The sequence below is a fragment of the Stylophora pistillata genome, chromosome 1 (genome assembly GCF_964205215.1).
Source record: "Stylophora pistillata chromosome 1, jaStyPist1.2, whole genome shotgun sequence".
Taxonomy (NCBI): domain Eukaryota; kingdom Metazoa; phylum Cnidaria; class Anthozoa; order Scleractinia; family Pocilloporidae; genus Stylophora; species Stylophora pistillata.
In genome coordinates this window covers 29,097,573-29,120,754 of record NC_142519.1, presented here as the reverse complement: position 1 = coordinate 29,120,754, position 23,182 = coordinate 29,097,573, and the positions used below count along the sequence as shown (strand labels likewise).

At 37.0% G+C, this 23,182-nt stretch overlaps 2 protein-coding genes across 11 annotated transcripts in view; both read right to left on the bottom strand.

Annotated features, from left to right (window-relative positions):
- The window catches only part of LOC111329025 (prolactin-releasing peptide receptor), a 43,284-nt gene extending 29,808 nt beyond the window's left edge, over positions 1–13,476 (bottom strand). The window contains exon 1 of the mRNA XM_022933609.2: positions 13,413–13,476. The gene's annotated coding sequence lies outside the window, so the exon portion shown is untranslated. The remainder of the gene's footprint in view (positions 1–13,412) is intronic.
- LOC111329026 (prolactin-releasing peptide receptor) lies at positions 1,446–21,779 on the bottom strand. 10 transcript variants are annotated; one of them, XM_022933615.2, is made up of 7 exons: positions 18,500–19,876; positions 16,824–16,906; positions 9,992–10,131; positions 7,439–7,553; positions 7,171–7,313; positions 4,682–4,744; positions 1,446–4,125 (listed from the first exon to the last, which is right to left on the bottom strand). In XM_022933615.2, the coding sequence occupies exons 6-7, from the start codon at positions 4,713–4,715 to the stop codon at positions 2,864–2,866; spliced, it is 1,296 nt and encodes a 431-aa protein (XP_022789350.1). In that variant the 5' UTR covers positions 4,716–4,744; positions 7,171–7,313; positions 7,439–7,553; positions 9,992–10,131; positions 16,824–16,906; positions 18,500–19,876; the 3' UTR covers positions 1,446–2,863. The 10 variants fall into 10 exon arrangements, with proteins under 10 accessions (XP_022789350.1, XP_022789351.1, XP_022789348.1 ...); XM_022933616.2 differs by lacking the exons at positions 7,439–7,553; positions 18,500–19,876 and adding an exon at positions 21,536–21,779; XM_022933613.2 differs by lacking the exon at positions 7,439–7,553 and having other exon boundaries at positions 18,496–19,876.
- Positions 21,780–23,182: the final 1,403 nt, after the last annotated feature.

The following is a 23,182-nucleotide window of genomic DNA, read 5'->3' as shown; positions in this document are numbered from 1 at the left end:
GTAAAACCGATGTTTATAGGGAAGGTGCCTACGTCTTGTTGGAAAAAACAGGGCACGTTTCTTGCCCTTTCAATCTGCTTCGCAGATACGTTTCCGTGCTGCTAATTTAGATTTCTCGTCTTCGTTACCCTTTTTGCGCTCTTTGTATTTTCATAAGGCTACCTCTACTTATAGTTTGCGTAGTACGGGTGTGAGTTACTCTAGAACGAGAGAAATAGTTTTACAAGTGTTTTTTAATTAGGTTATCCGAAGAATTTATTTGGTTTACATAGTTTAAGGCCGGGAGGTGCTTCCGCGGCCGCTAACGCCGCTAACGTCGGCGATCGGTTTTTAAGCGTCATGGAAGGTGGAAATCGGATCAAGCTTATGACGGTTATATTCAGGACAAACTAGATTCTCTGCTCTCAGTGTCTAAAAGTTTACATCTTTAGTTTGCCATTTCTCTTTCTTTATTTTCGAACGCGGGCATCAATAAACGAGATGCCCGCTCCTATTCTGTGTTTTGTGATTATTTAGATTAGTTACAAATTATTTTATAATCGTTTCAGTGTGATAATTATATAAATGGAAGTTTATATAACATTCGCTTTCTGTGTCACATTTCACTAAAGTTAGTTCTAGTCCCTTTCTTCTTATTGCATTTCATACATTACAATAAAGGAATACCTGAAATATTATTTTTCTCTGGTTCTTCACTTCAGTTTAGATCGAACTCTTATTTTTAACAATTAAATTCCTAAAACAGAGAGCCAGTCTTAATACCACAGTACCTGATCATCAGCTGAAACCTTTCACTCACAATATTTAATTTTCAATTCTCCTCTTTAACTTCCACACATATCCTTGTAAATAAGTTACGAGAATTTGGTGTTAGATCAAGATAACAATTTCCACTTGATAAGTTCCACTTGATAGAGTATTTTCAGTACGCATTTGTTGGAAATGTTTAGATAGCATTGGAAGAAGTTCCATATTAATCACTACTGGGATTTAAAGAGTTAGACATGAACCATCTTATTATAGGGAGACCGCTGTCCATTCTCCTCAAGTCATAATGGCGAAAAGTTGTCTTTTTTGCCTCGTTTCACTGAAGTTGAATCTTATCTTTTCCATTATCGACTTCTTTCAAATGACAAAGAAGTGAATACCAGAAATGTCAGTATTACTGCTCGCTCGCTATAAATTAGATGAAAAGCATTTTGAACAGCCATAAATTTGTCAGAAATCCAATCCCTTTCCATACTTGATGCTATCAAAAATTAAAGTAAGATAGAAAAAACTGATATCGGCTACAAATTAAAGACAACAGCAGAAACCACAATTAACAACAACACACCCGAGCAACAGCATTCATTGCGAGATTTGTTTGGGAGTCAAAGGGAAATTAACATTTTTTTTTCAAATATCCGGAAACACATTTCAAATAAAACCAACTTAATGACAGCTTGGATTGTAACAACTTTAATTTGATTCAATTCTCAACTCGACAAATTAAACATCGATCAGATTATTCTTAAACCTAACCATAGTTTTGATCGTAACAGTACTAATTTCATTGATTCAATAACTGATATGTTGTATATTAATCAGATTTTTAAAGATAATTATTAGGTAATTTCCGTGGGTATATGTTAATTCTAAGAATTTTTAATTAACATTAAGGAAAAATGATCAGCTTCGGTCTTTTTTACCTTACATATTTATAAACAGTATCTCAAGAGTTCTCGCTTATGCAAAGAGTATTCATCAGCCAACCGTAGGGTTTAGTACTAGTTTACTGATCCGAACGTCTTTCAGCTGATGTTTGAATTTTAGCCGAGTTATTCAAGGGGGCACTCTGGTCGAAATTCAACAAAAGAATAAGTCAAAACTATTAAGAGTAAATTGCTGAAATTTGGCATGACGCAATTGCAAGCCGAGATGACTCTATGCGGCCGCCGATGCGTAAAGGTTGACCACATTTGTTCATCCCTTCCCATACTTCAAACGATTTAGCTGTTCCTAGCTGTACGCTTTAATGATATCATGACCATATTGCGTACTGCAGTTAACTGAATCAATTTATTTTTACATTATTGCAGTAAGTTCACCTATTAAACTTTATTAAATAGCTTCAATAGAAAATTTCGTTCTTCATTGAAAAATTACGAATGCTCAATGCAATTCCCATGGTGTACTCTTGTTGAGGATCAACAGCTTATTATTTCCATGATTAATAAAACTTCTTAAAACCTACGAACATCATCTAGGTTCAAAGATCAAAAGTTTCTATACCAGAAAAAGTGTTTCGATTAATTTGTTCTGTAGACTTGCAAAGGAGTGGTGGTAAATGAAGTGACTCGGGCTTTTTTCGTGCAATCTTGCACTTAAATCAATAAAAACAATCTGCTGCATACACTTAGGACTCCGACTAAAACGCTTATGCTGAGTCCATTTTATAGCGATCTGCTGGATTTAACGACAACTCATGGCTTACGTTATCCACCCACGTAGAGACCGTGTTCAACATATTCGCTTATAACTACATACCCTTTACGCACGTTTGGACTGCAAGGTATTTACATATGTACAGCTCATCCTAAATCACACAGACTATCCAGTTATTTCTGTTCAGCTACATTATGGCGAAGACGATGTTTAAGGAGCAACCTTGTCTTGTTTTCAAATAAGCTCAAGTAATCCAAACTGTTCCAAAGGCAATGGAAAACTGTTTTTAATCGGATAGACTCAAACACAACAGTTTAAATTCAACCTTTCAGGCCTGTTTTCTCTTTGGAAAGCAACGCATCTAAACCGGTAGACGTTTTGTTGTGTCATTCGAAGATGCAGCTATGAACCAGGGAAATCATCAATAAACCAGCTTTTAAGACAAACGGTACACTTGGAGCACGTCGTCTCCGCTGTTACAAGTGTCTTGTGAGGAGTTTTGATTCTGGTTCTGAGGTGGTGGACTGTTTGGATACGAGTTTCCCTCTTTGATGCTCATCCATGACAAGGACATATTTGTGTGCCCTCTTTCCCGTTTCTCTGAGGGACTACGCGGCAATGTGTAAGCCGTTATCCGACCAAACGACATCATTTTCCACATGGTGCCACCAGTTGTAAAACTGTTCTCTTCCTCATTTTGTGAAGAAGCCGACAAAAAGCGTGCCAGCCTGACACGATAACTTGGACAGCAAGTCATTGTGATGAAGAGTTCTTTGCGAAACTTGCTGTTGAACAAAATGTAAAGACATGGATTTATTGCGCTGTTTGCGTGTGCTAGCCACAAGAAGGATAGCTGTACTTCACTCGGTATCGAATTGATAAGGTCAGGTCGCACGTACCAAATGTAATGATCAACGTAATTTGGAAACCAGCAGATTGCAAATACCAAGACGATTATGACTAATAACCGCACAACTTTGCGTTTGGATTTTTCAGCTGCAGCGCGATTGGTAGTTGTCACATTTCCCGGGATCTTTCGAAGCCATAACTTACGACAAATTAAGAAGTAGATAACGATGGTTATGGAAAGGGGCCATGCGTAGAGTACAACGAAAATCGTTATGTGGAAGATCTTAAGTACGCGATAGGTTTCAGCATATGTAGGATCACTTTCATCTTGCCAGGGCCACAATTGTAAACATAGATGCGTGTCCGAGTTAGGACGATACTGGACTCGGTACATCATAGGATATGGGATCATCAGCACTAAAGATAGAATCCAAATTGTGGCGGACAGTATTTTTGGCTTGCGGAAGATCTTCTCTCTCAACGGATAGAATATGGCGTAGAATCGATCGAAGGAAATGAACATCATCGTGAACACAGTTGCCGCGATTGAAACTGGAATAATGTAGAACACTACCTTGCATGTCACGTTTCCCAATATTCCTGGAATCCACCTGACATCCGCGAAAATAAAAGCAACCTGAAACGGCATGATTGTAACCGTCAACAACAGATCTGCAACGGCCATGTTAGCGATAAACAAGTTCGTGACGCTGAGGGAAGAAAACTTCCTTACTACAACGTACAACCCAAATGAATTTCCAAGAAAAGCGATGATGAAAATAACTGCATATGCAATTATTATAGTAGTTTTGAATTCCAAAGAGGGACTAGATGGATCACCGGGGGGGTCTGCAAAAGAAAACACAAATTACATTAAGATATATAGTCAACTACATCAAATTTCTTCAACGAGGAGAGTGTGGATGGGCGCAAGATTAGAATAGCACAGTATTCTACTCTACTCTAGGAAACCTTACCCTCGGGATCATTCATCCTATTTATTGTCGGTTTGAATTGATCATGGCGACAATTGTAAAGTGAGTCCTTCTCTATCATCAGGCAAAACACATGGCAACCATTTCGCTACTGACGTTCTCAAACGAAACACTTTCCGTGGGTCTTTTATCTCGATCCCGGCAGAGAGATTAACACGCAGATTAGAAAAAAATGATCTTGAGTGCCGATAGTCGTAAAAAAAAGGAATGATGTTGACCTTCCGTTAGCCATGAAATGATCAAAACATTAACCACCAGCCATCCCCCCCCATTGAAACCCTCTCGACCAAGGCTGCAGCTTAGTGATTTTGTGACCGTGAGGGCGGCTGTTGTAGCAGCTGACAAGTTTGGTGGCTAGGAGATTGACGGAATGCACGTTACACGATCACGTTGCACTACACCATCCTTACCGTTTGGCGTTGATACATTGGAACTGTTGTTCATTTTAAAGGAGATGTTTCGCGGCTTCCAAACTAGTAAAAAATAAAGAAGAACCAAAGGTCGTAAGGGAAACTGTGAAAGACAGAAAAGAGGCAAAAGCTCTTGCTCAAAATTAATTTTAGCTTTGATGCCGCGTTGTTTAAAGAACGTTTGTATCTTTTTTTGTGGATACCATAATGTCAGAAACAGGGTATGTAAACACTTTCTGTCAAACTTATATGGAATTTGCGCTGGGGACACTACGATTTTGAACATTTCTGTTACAGTATCAGCTCAATATAATCCCCGTTATCATTATTATTACATTTATTATTACTAATATTGTTCTTTTGATAATATCTATCAAATATCAAGACGGCATTGCAGGCAGAGCGACGCGAATAACAACAAGGAGAAGAGAAAGGTATTTTTTAACCTTCCACACCATAAGATCAGTACTGATATTCTCCATACTGTTCTCTATACATTTCCTTTGGTACTGACGAGGAGAATTCATTTAACCATCAAAGTTTCATAAGTTAACGATTTATTCTGACGATCCTGGTGAATGATTCAGCCGTATTATTGAAAGGAGAAATTAGATGCTGATCACTTAGGGTTTAAAAGATTAGATTTTGTTCTCTTCGTTTCATGCCTTAACTATTACGGCGTTGCATGCTATCTGAACGTCAAGAAACAATTCACGTGAGAAGCAATTATCAATCGTACAGAATGAAATTTTGCTCTTGACATTGAGAGATAAGTTGTACATAACAGCATAAAACAGGTCACCCTTAATGGAAGTTTATTTGCAGAACGGCTCTTGTAACGTCCACACCAAATCCACCTCTGCCAATCAACGTGATTAACAAATAATTTATGTAAGCATATAAAGGAAATATCTTAAATATATGGTCTCGTTAAAGCGAAATGACCAGTGATTCAGACATTAAAGAAATGTGATAAAATAAAAGTTTTATCTATGAAATTATTACAATGCTAAATTAAACGAAGTGCAAGTTTGACAGAAGTAAGTGACAAGGGCCGCGGAACACACATTAGCTATCATTAGTGCAAATAGTAAAAAGGAAAAAAAAGTCACGAGCGATTGACAACTCTTATTGTTGTATTATTTGCAATTGTTATGAAAGGGGCCAAGGAAAAATATTTTGCTTGACCCCTAATAAGCCGAAGGGGCCAGGGAGAGAGAATCCGATCAAACATGCAGTAATCAGAGGTTGGCAAGTGATGGTGCTTTGTATTGAATTCAAAGTATTCTATCCTGACTGTTTGAATATCAGCTTTGCGAGACGTTAATCGGAAGCATATGAAGATTATTTATTCAGTTGACAGTGGACCTATTTTGCATGCTTTCTTTTCTTATGGTCACAAGCAAAGAAAAAGAAAACAAAAAAAAACAAAACAAAACAAAAACCAAAAGCATGTGGCTGAAGAGCAATAGTCGAAAGCCGGAAGACAGAATGCCAGACAAGGCAAAAAAAAAAAAAAAACAAACAAAAAAAAAACACCAAAACGAATCAAAAAAATCAAGAACCTCTTTAACAAGTTTTATCCTGACCTGATTTGTTTGTTCTTGTATCAATTTGTTGTACAGGATGTATTTGATTTACTATCTAAACAGATTAATCTTCACAGATTCTCTAACAAGTTTGCTGCAGCATGAATCGAGTTTTCTTTTTTTTTTAAATGAAGATAAAAATAGCACGCAGCCTCCTCTCTAGAGATAATTTCTCCCCTCTGGGTATCCTTCCCTTCGATCGTTTCTTGGGCGAAAAAGATTGGAAAAGGGAATAGTACCATGCAGAGCGATAGATGCTGTGGCGTTCAAAACCCTTTACTGTAACAGAATTGATTTATATTTAGAGATAACACCTGACTGTTAAGTCGAATTGAGAACTAAGTACTTCAACATTGTAAGTTGCGGGACGGATGTAGTAGTGGAATGGACAACCGAAAGAGATTTCGGTACATGACATCTCCAATATTAACGAATAATACAGCCATTGCCGAACGTGGGTAAACTGGAGGCTTTGTGAGATGTGAGATGATAGAACTGAATTCTTAAATAGGTCACTAGTGAAGTCTAAAATACGACATCGCGAAGAGTGTCGATATAACTCCATCCGATCAAACTTAGGGTCAGTGCAGATTAACCTGGTTTTGCAGCTTTGCTGGCATGCAGGTTTTTTGTTTATATTTTACACTTTGAAATTTGCATTTCCGTTGAAACCCCCACAGAAAAATCTTGACGAAACTTTCGCCTGGCAAACGCCTTTGTACAAAAATAAAATCACAATCAATATTTTATAATCCTGGATAGCAGTCATCGTGTACCCAATGATTTGTACCGTTCGGTCTGAATATAAATCTGCGAGAATTGCACTTTCTTAAGTGCCACGAATGACCACCCAGCTTCAACTTACATCGCCACGGGCTTGAATTTGATTCCACAACTAACCTGATGTAGTCTTTTTCTAGCTTTTCTCTGAGGGGTGATCAGCTAGCCGAGATTCTTCAATATCACGATCTCAGTTTTCGCGAGTCAAAAGCTTCGATGCCCGTAGATTTCCGTGACCTGTTTCACTCTGAGGACTGACAAATCTACAAACAAGAAACCAAACAATGCGTGATGTCGTTACACAAGCAGGAAATTAACCTTAGCAAGTATGTGACCACGTATTCAGATTACAAATTTGTTACAAGTAGGGGAAGTAGCTCTTAGGCACCTTGAAATGCATTCATCCATTGCCTTTGCAAGGCAACCGTCCCAACAGTGGTCTTTCCAGTTTGACACAACAATCCTTGATATTCCCATGCACTTCGCTTAAAACGTTTTATTGCCTTTAACGTGTTCAACATGAAAAAAATTAGAGATAGAAAGTAAACATATAAGCCGCAACTGTCACCAGATTGCAATATCGTCGCGTCCGGTGTTTAATCTATAAACGAGATGGTTTTAAAACTAAACGGAACCGAGATGTAATTATGTTTTAGCTGGCAAAGAAAAATGATCAGTTGTTTTCCTCGAAACATTGTGACTCAGTGGTTACAAGTAAGAAAAGCATGAAAACTGAACACATACATTTTGAGCTGCAGTGAAATTAAAAAACTGTTTAATCAACGAATTGGCAAATAGCGACTAATTTCAAGCCTAGTTTACGATGCAGAATATAAAGTCGAAATTGATAAATTTCAATTGATCTATCTGTCTTGTACAAATAGCAGTATTTTCCTTATTGTTTCATCTTTTTTACATTTGGTAAACACTTTCTTTGCAGTATTTTGTTTGTTTAAAAATCACGTTCTGGGTTTGATTTTCAAAATTTAAAAACACTACTTTCTAAAAATGATTCAGTCTTCCTTTCATTAGTAATATCGCCCGCCCTAAGAAAAGTATCAGCTCGCAGAAAGCGCAAGAACTGACGAATTTTAAGCATCGCTAAAATCAGTGATTTTATCCAGCAAAACCCTTTTGGTCTAAGTTGTAATTGGTACTGGATTGCAATTTATTCATAAACACTACGCTCGAGATTACAGCATTACGTTCCTCTAAAACCCTAAAAAAAAAAAAAAAAGGGGCTAATATCACAATGTCACTGATATTAAATGCTACAGAGGTTTATTTTTCTACGTTTAATGATATGATTCCGACAATTGGGTTTCCGTAATAAAGCCACGGTAGCGTTGGAGATGCCCACTATGACATCTCAAACGTTTGGTGATTTCGGGTACATCATTAGAATTTCTCAGCCTCTTTTAACGTTAAAACTCAAATAGGCTTTCTTTCGGAGAATATCTTTAAATTTTCAGAATCAAGGAGCTGCAGGTGCTTGGTACCACTTAGCATATTTTTTGCGTTCGCAAAGCATGAAACGGCAAGGAGGGCCATGTCACATGCATCAATTTTGCCCTTAAAAATAGTCAGTTTTAATTTTGTAAAAGGTCATTTCGTGGATGGTGTATGGTGCCGCTGTTAGGAGCTTCGGCGGAACGGTGAGGTGGGGGGGGGGGGGGTGTTGGGGGCACTATAACTTAACATGATAACGACGAGGCATTTTTAACGGCGGTCGGTAACTTACTATTAATAAGAATAGAATTTTGTGCAACTTCAAAGAAAACAATGAAGATTTTATCATGTAAATGAGCCTTAGTCCGCAGGAAACTGTTCTTTGTTACTTAATGCGAATGTTTGTAGGGGGCAGAGAAAAATATACATAAATATGTCAATAATAGATTATTATTTGTCGTTATATTTTTGCATTCATCGATAAACTTCCACTTCTAAGTAGTCCAGCGGGCAAAAGCCGAAAACTGCTTGTGGCGAATCAGATCTAGATCTAGTCTTTTTAACGAGCACAAGCCAATGCTCGTTTTCAAGCGCGCCATTGTTTTGAAAACAAATGTTTTCCACCTCTTGTTAAGTTTATTATTACTTTTGACAAGAGCTTTTAGTAGTATTTGCTAGCTAGTATAGTGATTCATGATAAAGCAATGTTGTGAACCGCACAGTAAACGAGGGTTCATATAAGTCTGTTTTTCTTGATGGGGATCTGGAAACTAAGGAAACCTTTTGTGAATGTTGTTACTTCGTTCTTTTGAATCGTATTCATGAAGTTACAATTAGAACTTGTGAAAGGTGATAAAACAAAAAATCATTGTACCCCTTTTTAAGAGAAAGTAAATTTGACAGATTGTCATCCTAACGTCATATGCTAACAGTAAAGTATTTCTTACATGTGGCAGAGACTCTTAATATGTAAAAATTTCTATAGAAGATAGGGTTACGATGTTTGTCGGAACTTTCAAATAACTAACACAGTTTTCACACGCTTCAAGAATTAAAACAGAGTTTACTTACACCTTGCAGAAACGTACCAATGAATGATATGGATCATATTTTCATATCAAAGGAATTAAGTAATCTATGGCTCGAACTCGTAAATTTCTACGGGAAGACAATTCCACGAGTAAACCATCCTCCTAACTTATTCAACAAAAGGCTGCATACTATTCAGTTTTTATAACCTTACCTTCTCGAATGAAGGTAAAAGTTTGATGGGTTGTAAGAAAAATGGCCCTTGAATGGAACTGATGGTTTTGAGCAGGGTAAAGCTCTTGTATTATTGAGCTTTGACCCATATGAAAGGCAGATTAGCGACACAAAGGTCTTGATGAAAGAGTAATCATTACCACCGACATACGGATTAACAATTCACTTTTTAAAGCCCATCTCTTCATTGCGTACTTTACCAAAGCACGCCGCGGTTAACCGGCCTTACCTTATGGTCCTTACGCTCCTCTAGTGTCCAAATCACGGCAGCACGGGTTCTTTTAACCACTCGGTTCAGGCGACCGCTCCAAGCTGTTTTAGTACTCAGCGATCGCACGATTAAGCACGGCAACTAGTCCAAATAGAAATCTGTAAATTAACAATAACCTTTTTAGCGCAAAGAAAGGTCACTGGCTGCGCTGTACGTTCATCTCAGTGTGATCCATTAGGACTAAAGCAATTCTTTCAAGCGTGAACCAGGTTCATATGTAATGGTGCCCAAAAACCAAAACCTGATGCACACTACACTTATATTGGATATATATGCCTAATGATTTTAAGAAATCTATTATTGCATGCGTCAGTTACTTACTTAGGGAATCTCTAGAGGAAAGTGTGCACCAATGAACGAAGACTTGATTTTGTATCATCCGCAAAGCGGTTAGACCTCAATGACACACATAGAATTGAACCTGCTTTTGTGTAAATAGATTGCAGAATGAGAAAATTTGCGTAAACAAAACAATTATATCATTCACGTAATGTCTTAACTCTCCAAACTTAGCTATTTTCAGGCAACTGAGTTGGGTTTAAACTTTTTTTGGGCAGTAAAACCCATTTCCTCATTGTTTTGCCTGTTAGTGAACATAAAAGCTGACGGCATAAATCTGAATGATATTTTAAAGATATGGTTGCATGGAAGTCAACACGGGAACCCACAAGGCAGTCTTGCTTTTTTTGCTTTTTGTTTCTTTTCTTTTCATGATATTGTCTGTGAAAACGAATGGCCAAGACGCTAATGCTAAACAAGCACTTTTAAGAAATCTGCAAAAGCCAACGAAATTTTTATCAAAATAACCGCATTTACTCGACAATTGTTTGTTTGCTTGTTTTTGTTTTATTGACCCAACAATACGATTTTTTTTATTATTATTTTCGACATTTATGTGCTTAAAACTGAATTAAAAACAAAGATAGGTTTTATTGCACGCAAGATGTGACTAGTCAAAGATAGGATTCGATGATATTTTGAAATCTTAGTTTACGTGGAAAACTAAATCGGGATTATTGTCCAGGTCGAATTCGTGTTAAAAACGAAGCTTTCCTGACGTGGTTCGTACCCAAAGTTTAGCTTGTCGACACCTCTCAGTATATGGCATGTCATTGTAGATCGCTTTTATAATTTTTTTCCAAATAATGGGTTCGCTTAGATATAAGACTTCATTTGACACTGAAAAAAGATGTATAGTAATTACAGCCTCTTTATGTGAAATTTGACTAGCTAAGCCCACAAAGGAAAAAGCACTACGAAACTGCATTTTCATGTACTTGATCATTTCTTCGTAGTCTCGCACATACACCGCGATGAATTACATTTAAGGTAAAAGTATAACTTTTGCCAAAACTCTAGCTTTCGGCTGAATATTTAGTGACCGCCTACTCAAGTCACATCAGAGTAATTCATGTTTAAAATACGTTGGTGATTATTATCAAATTTATGCCAAGTCAAGAAATTCCCAGGATGACCGATAAAATATTACTGAGTTATTTTAGACAAAAAAAAAAATCATTGACGACAACAAGGATTTTTTTGGTACAACTTGTGACAAAGTTGTTTAACCGAATGACTTAATTCGTTAATGGGCTATGGTCGAAGTCATGGTGTGTAAATTCATCGCCCGCAAGATACGATATGTATAATTCACTGAACGATTACCATTAGTCAACCTCTCAGGCCAGCTCGTTTTTGCGATTTTTGATTATTTCTGGTTAACCCCTGACTTAATTCGGTACTTGACTATGGAAAGGGTTTCAATACTTTTTATCCTTTTTTCTTGCTGATGGTGTAGTAGTAGGTGGTTGTTCAGTAAGGGGTAAGCCTGCTTGAAGGCTAAACAGATGGCCACGAGAGGCGGTAAACCATCTCAGTGTTACCGGCTTTTATTGAAATCTCTGGACGATGGGTAATGTCCGCATACTGTGGATATTCACCATCCTCAAGATATAACATTTTTTCCACATTTATAATTTAGAGACTGAGCTCCGTTGGAGAAAACCACTTTGGTCGAGATGCCCCGTTATGTTTGCAGTTGGGTAAATTTATTTTATCCATTACCATTACATTTTTTTGACGATCGATTTGACGTCGAATTTTTTGGCGCTCGTGAGGCTACCTCTTTGAATAACGTGCTTTATTTTCGATGCATAGAAGGTTCTACTTTTTCAAATCAAATGAAACATTCGGAGTGTATGTATTTTTTCTTTGAGTGTTTAGCGCCTCTGGCGAAGGGAGTTTACGTGTATCAGTGAAATTTACGGGAACTAATTTTCTCGCTTCTTCTTCCTCTAATCCTCAGAATCAAAACTGTAGAAAACTTAAAAAATAAAATATTTTTCCAAGCTAATTCAAATACTTCCAATTTAGTGTACAAACGACCGAAAGGAGACGACAAGAAGTTAAACTTTTGCCCATTACCGTTATGTAATGCACGACATCTTTCTGATCGTTTTACCGACGTTCTACTGTTCATACCAGTTAAAACTTTTCAATGCTGCGAGCTTGAGACCTTTTATAAAGGCTCAAGTAGATGAAGAATATACATGTTAATGTGTGGCAAGAAAAATAAGTGATCTTTATTTTTTATAAACACAGCAAGCAGTGCTATTCCTGCTGGTGGCCACCTGAAATGCAAACCTAATTCGTTTAGACACCTACAGGGAAGTGTTTTGGAATTGTTTTTCCCGTTTTACACAGACGTGTTAAAACTGAAATGCATTCACAAAAAATACATTGAGAAGAGACATTGCCGGATTCAAACTTTAAACGATGAAAGAAGTTCATTTTGTTTTCATCAGTTTTTTGCTCGTGGAATATGAACGGGAAATCGAAATCAAAATTTTACGTGCGTATAAAATTGGCCGGATGTATAACATGGATAAGAAAAGATCCCGAAGCTGTTAACTCTGTCAGTAAGAATTCACTCAGTATTGTATAAGAGTGTATGCACATAGGCTACAAAAATTCGCCTAAATAAAAGCCTTAAATAAACGGTAAACTAGACTGAAGAAAATACAGGTAGCTTTGTATCAAATTTCCTTTGTCTTCTAAAAAGAAATAAAAAATAAATGGAAAAAAATTTTTGCGACTCTTTTCTTTCCAATAATCGAATCTTTGTTCATCAGAGTTTCATTAGAATGCTTTTCTTGCATTGAAATTAAAGCTAGAGCAAGTGCTTTCTTTACATGTATCATTGAGAGGAGCAGTATTCATTTACCTGTTACAAGGCGGTGAAAATTCATCACACGTTATTGAGAGGGCGCTGATGTTGTCCAATGTCAATCGGTGTTACATAACAAGTGTGACTGACGTTTACAAAAATCTAGTTACCACCAATCTCAAAATCAAGTTTTAGAATTACCAAATAGCCTACCTTGTGATTCAGTTTTTCGATTCGTCTTGTCTATGATAACCACCCGTAAACTGTCTCTCGGCCTAAATAGCTATAACATGAAATTTCAATCTCAACGAACAAAATTAGGTCAGGAAAATGGTCTTTTCACAAGTGTATGTAAATGCTGTCACATTACATAACAAAATGAAATGTCTAAAAGACTTTTTTAATTACCTAATAGTCTAAATGTGGCAGTTAAAAGGGAAACAAAAACTGGGTGAATTTTTTTTTTCTTCTGATACCTTTTTGGGAAAAAAATTAAGTTTTCTGTTAGCTTCACCCACTTTGGTAACCGTCAAGGATACAAAAGCCAAGTACAATAAAGTTACGTTAAGAGAGTTTTTAAACAAGAAAAAAGTTTTCAGTATAAAAAAAAAAAAAACAGAGTAAGAACATCCAATACCCTAAAGGTGCAGTGATTTCAATTGCTCGCGCACACTTGATATTTCAGTCTGCACGACACTAGCTCATTTTCTGTCATTAACAGGAGGAAGAGCTTCCGAGATATTTATTAATTTCTGCTTGTTTTGGTTTGAAGCTTTACAATAAACGTAAATACTCAACGACGAAAATACTAATTTGCGAGAAACAAGTTAAAATGCTTATGTCGGCTTTAAAATTTCAAAAGAAGATTTAATAGTTTTCTTCTTAAAGGTAAGCTCTTCTACGAATATGTTGGGGAGAATCTAATTCTCTTCAGCTTCAGGCTCACGTCAGATTGCGAAAAAATTGAAACAAACGCCCTAGGCTAAATACTTAATGAAATTACATCTTAAATTTAATATGTGGCCTCGCGGTTTCAATTTATCGTAATTGTCAGAGATGAACATTAAGGTTGAGATTACCGGCTTAATGTATTCATGTACGAGTTTTTGAAAGCTAACAACTTTGACAAACGGAAACCGTCTTTCAAAATTCATCGAGTAATATTTCATCTCAGGATGTTTGCAATCAACTCACCCTTTTCGGCGTAATATTACTGTTTGGAAATGTTATCCTTTAGTGTTCTGTAGCATTAGTCTATGTAAACTATTAGTTGCGTACATTTGAAGAGAAAGTTGCATTAAAATCCTTGTTTGTTATTGTGATTTGTTCTAATTTTTTAAAACTGCTCTGACCTAACCTTTGTAGTTGTGAACCACGTCACTATTACCAATGAAGATAAAACGAAAGATGATTTCTACTTTTACGTATTGATTTCTAAACGATGAAGTCCTAAATAGAATTTCATCGAAAGCCATAAACGTAGGCCTTTCATGGGCAAGCAATATGTTTGCGCTCAACCTGTTATTCCGCGTCTTGGAGATCCTGCGCTATTTTTCTTTCAAGCCTTCAACCGTGATTTAATTTGGGCAAAGGCGGGACGTTACTGTTGGTTACAGAACATCTTAGGAAAACATTAATGAAGCTTTCGGTTCGTTGCGCTTTTTTATGCTTTTATTAGATCAAGTTTTTATACCAGCTTAAATTGAACCCTGACAGTTTTGTCAACCTCAATCGAATGAAAAGAAATTACCAAAAGGAAATTAAAGTGGTCGGAAGGGTTCTTAGGAAGTTATTGTTTTCAAATTTGACTTTTGCAGTTAGTTATAGAAATGGCGTTACAAGACTGCTATGTATTTTATTCTCGTTTTTTAACGTCATTTCTTTCTTTTATTCATTCATCTTTTTTTTGCTTCGTTGTTGTGCTCTTTATTATTTTGTAGGCATAATAAGAATGCTAAAATTCTCTGACGCAAATTATCACACAGCAAACGGTACTGAAGACAAAGTGAATGATTAGCACCTTTGTTCTGTTTGTTAACAGACCAGGGCATAACAAACTTGGGGGTCTTAGAGCTAGCTTGAGGCTTTTTTACTTACCTCAAACTTGTGACTGTTGGAAAAGCTGATCAAAACATAAGTTGTCTACAATGAAAGCAATCGGATTTAAAGGAAACCACGACTGACCTGTCACCTATGAATCTAGCGATTACGTAGCTTAAACCCTTTATAACCCCTGAAAATGACCAATATCTAATTGCTCCTTCCAACGTCTCCACCGAAACACACATGAAAGCCAGGAGAATAAAGGAAATGATCACCAACTAAAGAAACTCTTGATTGTTAAACAAATTCTCCTTGTGTGGACCAAGGAAATGTATAGAGAACAGTATGAAGAATATGCATACTGATGTTAGGTTGGAAAGGGTTAATCCATGTTCCCCTGCCAGGTATTCTCCGGTGAGCTTCATAGTCAGCGTTGAACCATAACCATTTATAATCCCTAATGTTACTTAAATGCAGTCCGGCCACAACGCGGCAGTGGAGGAAACATGCGTCAACAAATAAATTCTTGAACTTCAATTCCGTATAAAATTCACAATCAACCCGGCTGTTTTTTTTATTTAGGACGTTCTTATTGTCGTTCACCACCATCACTGTCATATCGTTTATGCATTAGTAAACTTTTTGTTAAAACCAATTAACGTTTTAGATTTATCTCTAACATTTTTTTTTCGAAGTAAGAATAGAAAGATTTCGCTGATCGCTGATTGCGATATTTTGGGCCTCAAATTTATACATTTTTTTATTGAAACAGATTAAGAGTAAGCAAAACGTCAGTCACACATTTAAGATATTTATAGGAGCAGGAAAATAAGCAGACGATAGTTCAAACCATTGTTATTTTTCCCTCTGTTCTCGGGCCTAATAATTGCTATATAAAGCTGGATATGACAGAACAGCAATTAAGAATTTACACATATGAGTTGCAGTGTACTGTTTAACCGGCAAAGCAACCATGTACTTCCTGTGACTTCGTTCTTCATTCGAAAATATTTTTCAACATCAAGTTTAAATACACATACTTTCTTGGATCTAAATATGCTTCGATATTAGAATTCTCGTAGCGGGTTATAAGTTGGAGCATTCCTCTGAATTTTCTCATGATCTTTCTTCATTCTCGTTCACTCGACTAGACTTTGGACTCTACATTTCGTATTCGAAAGTATTTCAACTCTTACTCATTCAGCTTTGACATTGCTACACTTTAATTTGCTCAGAATACTTTGCTAAATTTGCTCACCAAATCGCAATTGGATCTACAGGGGATTTACTGCATCAAGACCCAGTCAGTCCCTTTGAACATTCATAAACCTGCGTGTAGCAAAACTAACATAAGAAAGGTAGTGGAAAATACTCATGGAATGTGATTTCAGGCCTATGATTTTTCAAAATTCATTTTTGAATGATTAAAATAAGGATTACATTGAAGAAAGAATCAATTTTGGCCGGAATATTTTTGAGGCGCAGTACAAGAGCCCCCTGAGGGTGGTGCAAGAAGTTAGTTCGCCTCCTGGTGGCAGAAGCCATAAGCCGAAAAAACTGAAACGTAAATCAACTTCTTACCGTGTTTTTGCCTCAGAGAATGCTTTACAGAGTGAAGTTGACCCCGAGGAGATTTCCTCTTCAATTTACAAGCTCGTTGTGTGCTGTTAAACGAACAAAACGTACCGTGTAAGTTATTTTGAAGAACTGAACTTGACTGATAAAAACTCCGATTTGGCGATTCATAATTTTCGTTACGTTGATATAACCCACATTGCATGTGGCAACTGTTTTAGAAGCTCGATTAGAATTACAATCTTTCCTAGATCCGCCCATTTTACGTATACAAGCGTGTAGAGACCACAAATGTTTGAGCATAAATCCGAGGCTGTCCATACTTATCGTACGTCAGTGAAATATAAAAGGCTTAATAACTAATTCACACTTGGTAGTGATAAATTAAAATGCATCTTACGCTGAGACAGCTGGGTCACACGGCCAGCTAGGAAGGCGGTCGGAATGTTGTCATGGATCAATTTTTTTTTTTTTCACCACTATTGAAACTGTTTGAATGAAAAGTTATCACGAATACTTTTTTGCAGACAGAAAGAAACATTTTAATAATACTCCGCTAGATATTAGTCACCTTTCTGCGATACAATGTCAAACAAACATTAACTAAATAATTTATTTTTGCGTTTTTATGAAGAATTATCTCTTCTATCGCGCCAAAAATCTAAATTGACGAGGAGCATTGACGCTACTCCGCTATTTTTAGGTCAACTTCCTGCAATGCGCTGTCAGGAAAATGTAAATTCTGGAATCTGTTTTTGCATTTTGCTTTATTTTTTCCTCTTAGCCGTTTTCATGAAATATTTTCCTTAAGATCTGAAAAATACTTGGTTAAAAAGGAAATTCATTTTTATGTTTAAAAATATAGATTCTTTTCGACAAAGTATTCCCCGAGAAATTAAAAGTATGGTTGAGAAGAATAGCCGCTAAACAACTAAACAAACTAAAGAACATCAAGTCATCAAGAAAAGGGGAGAAAATTGCAATAGTCCTTCAACAAAACCCATACACTGTCGCCCAGGAAGAGAAGCGCAACCAACCGAGATAGATTGTTGATTTGCAACTCTTGGACATGGACACAAAGTAAAAAAACATGTTTACAGCAGCTCGAAGAAGAGTAGCTATTTTTTTAAAGCCAACATTACGAAAGAATGGTCATAAACTTGATCAACGTAATAACTGCTTTTCCAAAATGATGTCCTGAATCTAGAATTTATCATTGGGTAAGTGTATTTCGTATTGCGAGGAAGATCATTGTTCAATCAATCAAAGTTTGTTTTACTTGGGATGAGGCAGTCTCATTGAGAAAAACTTAGAACTTTTCAAATATATTCTTATATACTATTTCTTATATACTACTTCTTATATACTATTTCCTATAAACTTAGAACTTTTCAATATATTCGGAAGACCAAAGTGCGATATTCGACGATAATCGTTTGCATTAGTTTTGCACAATAATGTATGTTTTAGTAACAAAGTTGAGTTTGTTACTGTTTGCGTCAAAATGTTGCTACAAATTACGTAGAGCGATAATTATTACAAGATGTTGCAATTATCTATATTACAGGATGCGTAGGTTTTTACAAAATCCCACAACCGTCATTATAAAATGAGTCGTTACTAAAAATTGCCGTTGAAAAAGGGTGCTTATTTGGAAGAAAGTAGTGCAAATACATACATACAGTGCAGTTCAACTGTATTGATATTGATCACATCCATCGGCTCCGTCAGTATGGAGAAATGCCTTGTTCCGGTTCATCTCATCGGTACAAAAAAATAAGTCAGTAGTGTTTAAAGACTACGAAGAGTTGTAACTCACAAGCAGTCTTCTTGTCTGCCACGACAACTGCACAATCGCGATCAAACGCGCTTTTCAAAAGCGCTTTTCCAAACGCGCTTTTCCTCTTTAAGGAATTTGAAATGACAATTGGATAAAAATAGAACTAGAATTCTGTTAGAAAGAGACAATTCCACTCTACAGCGTGTAGGTATTTTGACTTCAGTGCAACCGAACCGAGTGATTTGATCAAAAGTAAATTTTCATCGCTGATGTCTTCACACCCATGATTGCTGATAACATCGCTGAAACTACTGTGCTTTCCTAAAAAAAATTCATGAAATATTAATAAGCTCCAATTCTGACCAGATGATGAGTTTCTTCGAAGAACGCACTGAACTAAATGAAGAGGAAATTCAAGCTACTGATCTGTACCTGGTTACTCAGAGTTCTGAAAAATTAGGGCGTCTTCGACAACTCTCCGAGTCGTCACGGCATCTTGAAATGAATTTCCGTCACAAACCACTCATTAATGGTTATGTTATTTACTACGACCACTACATGTGTTTGTAATAATAATGTTTTAAGAAAAGTAAAGTCCTTTAAAAAAAGCCGCTCCATCGGACAGTGACAAGGTTGCCATTTGCTAAACTAAAAAGCAATAAAGCTCTTGCCGGGTAGTGTCTATGTGTGACAGTTATGGCCGCAAACTTGACACTTTTATTAAAAAGCACACCACATCCTGACACACGATACATCGCAAGATTTGAAAATGTAAACGCGGGGAAAATACGCTTTTAAGAGTAAGTATGTTAACGCGTGTCAATATAATAACAGCAAGATTATCTTTAATGAAAAACTGTCATCTTTACATTTTCATCTGGTCGTGTTGAAAGAAGTGAAAGTGATGATAAGTTTTTCCGACTAAACGGAATAATATGACACTATGGTGCGACTTACATCCACGAGCATAAATTTTGATTGATCATTCGATTCACTTCCCTTGGACAGAGAAAAAGACACATATGATCAACTTATCTAGATAATGACACGAAGGTATAAATTGACCTTTCACTGCGCCCCGTTCATTAAAACGGATTTTAATCTTTGCTAGACGAAAAACAAAGATACTGCCGCCAGCGCGCATGTTTAAGAGCGTAAACATTTAGCCACCTATACTATATTAACTAAGAGGATGCCATCCTAAAGCGCAAACTTTAGACAAAAGAACCTTGGTTTTAGTCAGTAGATGCTTGATTTTAATAATGCTTGATTTTCATAATGATCAGAATCTCTTCATCAACTGTTTCAACTAAGTTCTCTAAGTAATGCCTTTGAAGACATTTTAAAGAGTGGAAGTTGAAGGGGAAGGTAAACTAAAACACGCGGGGGCTTCTGAATTTATTAGCAGCGTCAGGTGGGGGGAGGGGGGGGGGAAATCTCTGTAGCAATCCGTGATCACGCATCGTGACGCGGTAGAGGCGAATTGTAGCAAATGAGAGAATAAGAAAGTGTTCATTTGAACTAGATAAATTCATAGATTGAAATTTCAAATTTACGTCGAATTATTGTGATTGCAAGCCATAATATCTGTATTCGTTTTTTATTCTTGTCCAAGGCTTCTCCTAGGAGTAGACGGTACCGAATCGTCACGATGTCTCAGCCATTTGTATCTTAATTAAAAATTTTAGTCAAAATAGTTTGATATAAATTATCATTTGCAATCTGATCTTCTCCACGTTTGGTCGTTTGGTGGTGGACGTTGAAAACAACCTACGTGTAATTTATTGTGTTTGAAGTTCAAGTTTGATGTTCTGCTCCGCAGGTCAGAATATCAGGTGAATCTGATCGGAACTCCTTTAATAATCATCCGGTTCCTTTGATGTCATTGTACATTAACGATTATCGATGATGCTGTTGTAACAGCCATCAGTGATGGGGGAAAGGAAATGGCGTGGGGCGGATGAAATAGCTTGCGAACAAGATTTAACCTTGGAAATTAAAAGTACTACACCTATAAGAGGGAAGGGTTTTAAAAATTAGGAAGTAGATAAGTGTATTATATACAGCGTGTTAATCACGAGCGTTAATTTGGTCGGATAAAACGTGTTGTGATTGGATATTAGTTGGGAACTCACGTAATGTAAATAACTGGAGAGGGACAAGAAAGACTGGGGCCGTGTGGAAATTATGTTTGTTCGCGTGCGATATTGCTATTTCGGCCTCTGGCAATCTTAAGTGACTTGAATCGAATCCTTTTATGATGAGGTTGCGGCCATAACCGCAATCAAAGTAATTATGGTCACGTCGGCGCACTTTGTGAGTTCACGTGAAAGGCCTTTGTACTGAGCAATGTGATAGTGAGTGATGAAAAAAATTGAACGGAACACGTCGTTTGGAAGCTTCCCAATTCTCTTAATTTGCTTTAAATTGAAATCCTTCAGACGAAACTATGCTAAAGATAGTATTTTTTAAAATTTATTATTATCAGTATTTTTTTTATGAACACTACTATCGCGGGATTCGGTCTTTGACGGAATCAAACGTGTTTTTACCAACACCGCTGAAAAAGGAACTTCTGGCGATGAAAAATATTTGTACTGCGGCCTGTTGACATTGAATAAACAATGTCACTTTGTTCGGCGTGCATTTTAAAATGATTAGCCAGGCGAGAATTAACGGCAAAATTTGGAACTCTTTGAGACTCCTCTACTGATTTAAGAGTATAGTCAGGATATACGAAAAACGAAAAAAAAAGAGGAAGAAACTCGTTAGAATTTGATCCAGAGAACACGGGCTGAATTGCCGATTACCGAGATCAGCCAGCTCCAGCACAGTTCTGTTCACTCATACAGTATCTGGTTGCTACAGAATGACAGGGGTTACTGTTTTAAAAAAATCAAACTAAAGTAACGAATTAAGAAACACTTACAAAACTCACCGTTTAAAAACTTCCTTTTTCCTTCTTAGAGTTTCTCTTTTCCCTGAGCTTAATGACGTAACAACTACGTCCAACTGAACGCAGACCAATTTGTTAGGAGTACAAGTTCTCTAATTTATAGTAAGAGGCAAGCCGTGTAAAGCTGCAACGCCAGCGGTTACCCTCAACGTCAAAGAGCAGGTACAAAATGAAGAATTATTGCAGCATTTAGATCTACATCCGATCAAAAGTCTTATCTGTTTTCGTGCAACTTAACACTAGATAACAAAGCTCTCTTAATCCGGGTCAATTTTTTTTTTTCGTGTGTGAAATGTAAAATAGTCATGTGTATCAGTATCCGTCAAGATATATATGACAGGCACGTACCGACTCGTCCGAAATAGATCTGGTAAATACGTGTTTTTCTTTGATCACAGGCACTGATTTGGGCTCAGTGTTTTATCAAATCAGGCCGATAAACAAGCACCGTCGGTAAAATGCCTTAAATGAGCTGCGTTAAAATTAGTGGTCAACTAAAAAGCTTTTTAGTTCATGTGTGGCTCTCCTAGAGCTGATATAGACGACAAGAAAGACAGGAGATCTAGACCTTTTCCTTCCTGACATCTCTATACACTTGACTTAAACGGCAGCCAGTTCAAAGGTACTGGTCAATATTTATCTCCTGGGGGTGGGTGTCGAAGGATTTTAGTTGTGTAATAATAAATTAACCTGATACCCTCATAAGGCTCTGTAGCATTCTAGCGACCCCCCCCCCCCTCCTCACTAGCAGTCAATTTTTTACGGTGCCCCCCTTCAAACTTTAATAGCGAAGACTGATCTCCTTCCGTTCTCACTGAAATCATGCGATCCACTCAAATCCTCCGAATTCCCCCCCCCCCTCCCTCGTAGGTGATAAAGAATGACGGTTCCGCAACAGACAATTATTGGTATTCTGCCTCATGATATATTTGATCGCCATCTTTATAACTCTCCAGTGTTCGCTTAGGCGAAATGACGGTTAGCTCCACGCATTTGTCAGTTTATCAAGCTTGTTATTCATTTACCATCTTTTAATACAACCCAAAGCCCTTCAGCAACATTGTTATCTGCCTGCTAACAGATGTTTGAGAAAAATAAAAAAATATTCGAGTTCAAATTCCATGGGAAAAAGATATCATCTGCAGACCCCAGAAATTTTCGGTAGGGTGTTGTCGAGTCAGTGCCTTTCTTTTGTTTTGTTTTGTTTTTGTTTTGTTTTTAACTAGCTAAGTAGTTCAAAACTGAAATTATCCTAAAACCTACTGCCTTTATCTTCTACTCAATCTCATTCCCGCAAGCTTTTCCCTGTTTTTAGCTTCATTTACACTTGAAGAGCCATTTTCTCGGTATTTTCTGCCAGAACCATTAGAAAATAGAGATTATTGCATGGAAAGTGCGCACATGTAAACGAAGCTGAACGGTTTCTATTCACGAGTCGTGATAAGTGTGATACATCAAACAACGAACGAGTGAGCGCCGCGAACGAGTGAGATTTTTTGATGCATCACCACAAGGGAATAAATATACCTTATTATTAAAAACTAGATCTGTGAAGGTGTAGTCTGATCGTCCGGGTGAGTGTAGTCCTGAGAAGGACTGTTGTCGGTGGCAGTGAATGACGTTTCGACA

Bases quoted from the DNA above. Each gene is read 5' to 3' on its own strand.
- LOC111329026 (XM_022933616.2), bottom strand. From the start codon at position 4,715: ATGAACAACAGTTCCAATGTATCAACGCCAAACG. The intron at 4,126-4,681 runs GTAAGGATGGTG...TTTCTTTTGCAG, and splicing joins CAATGTATCAACGCCAAACG to ACCCCCCCGGTGATCCATCT.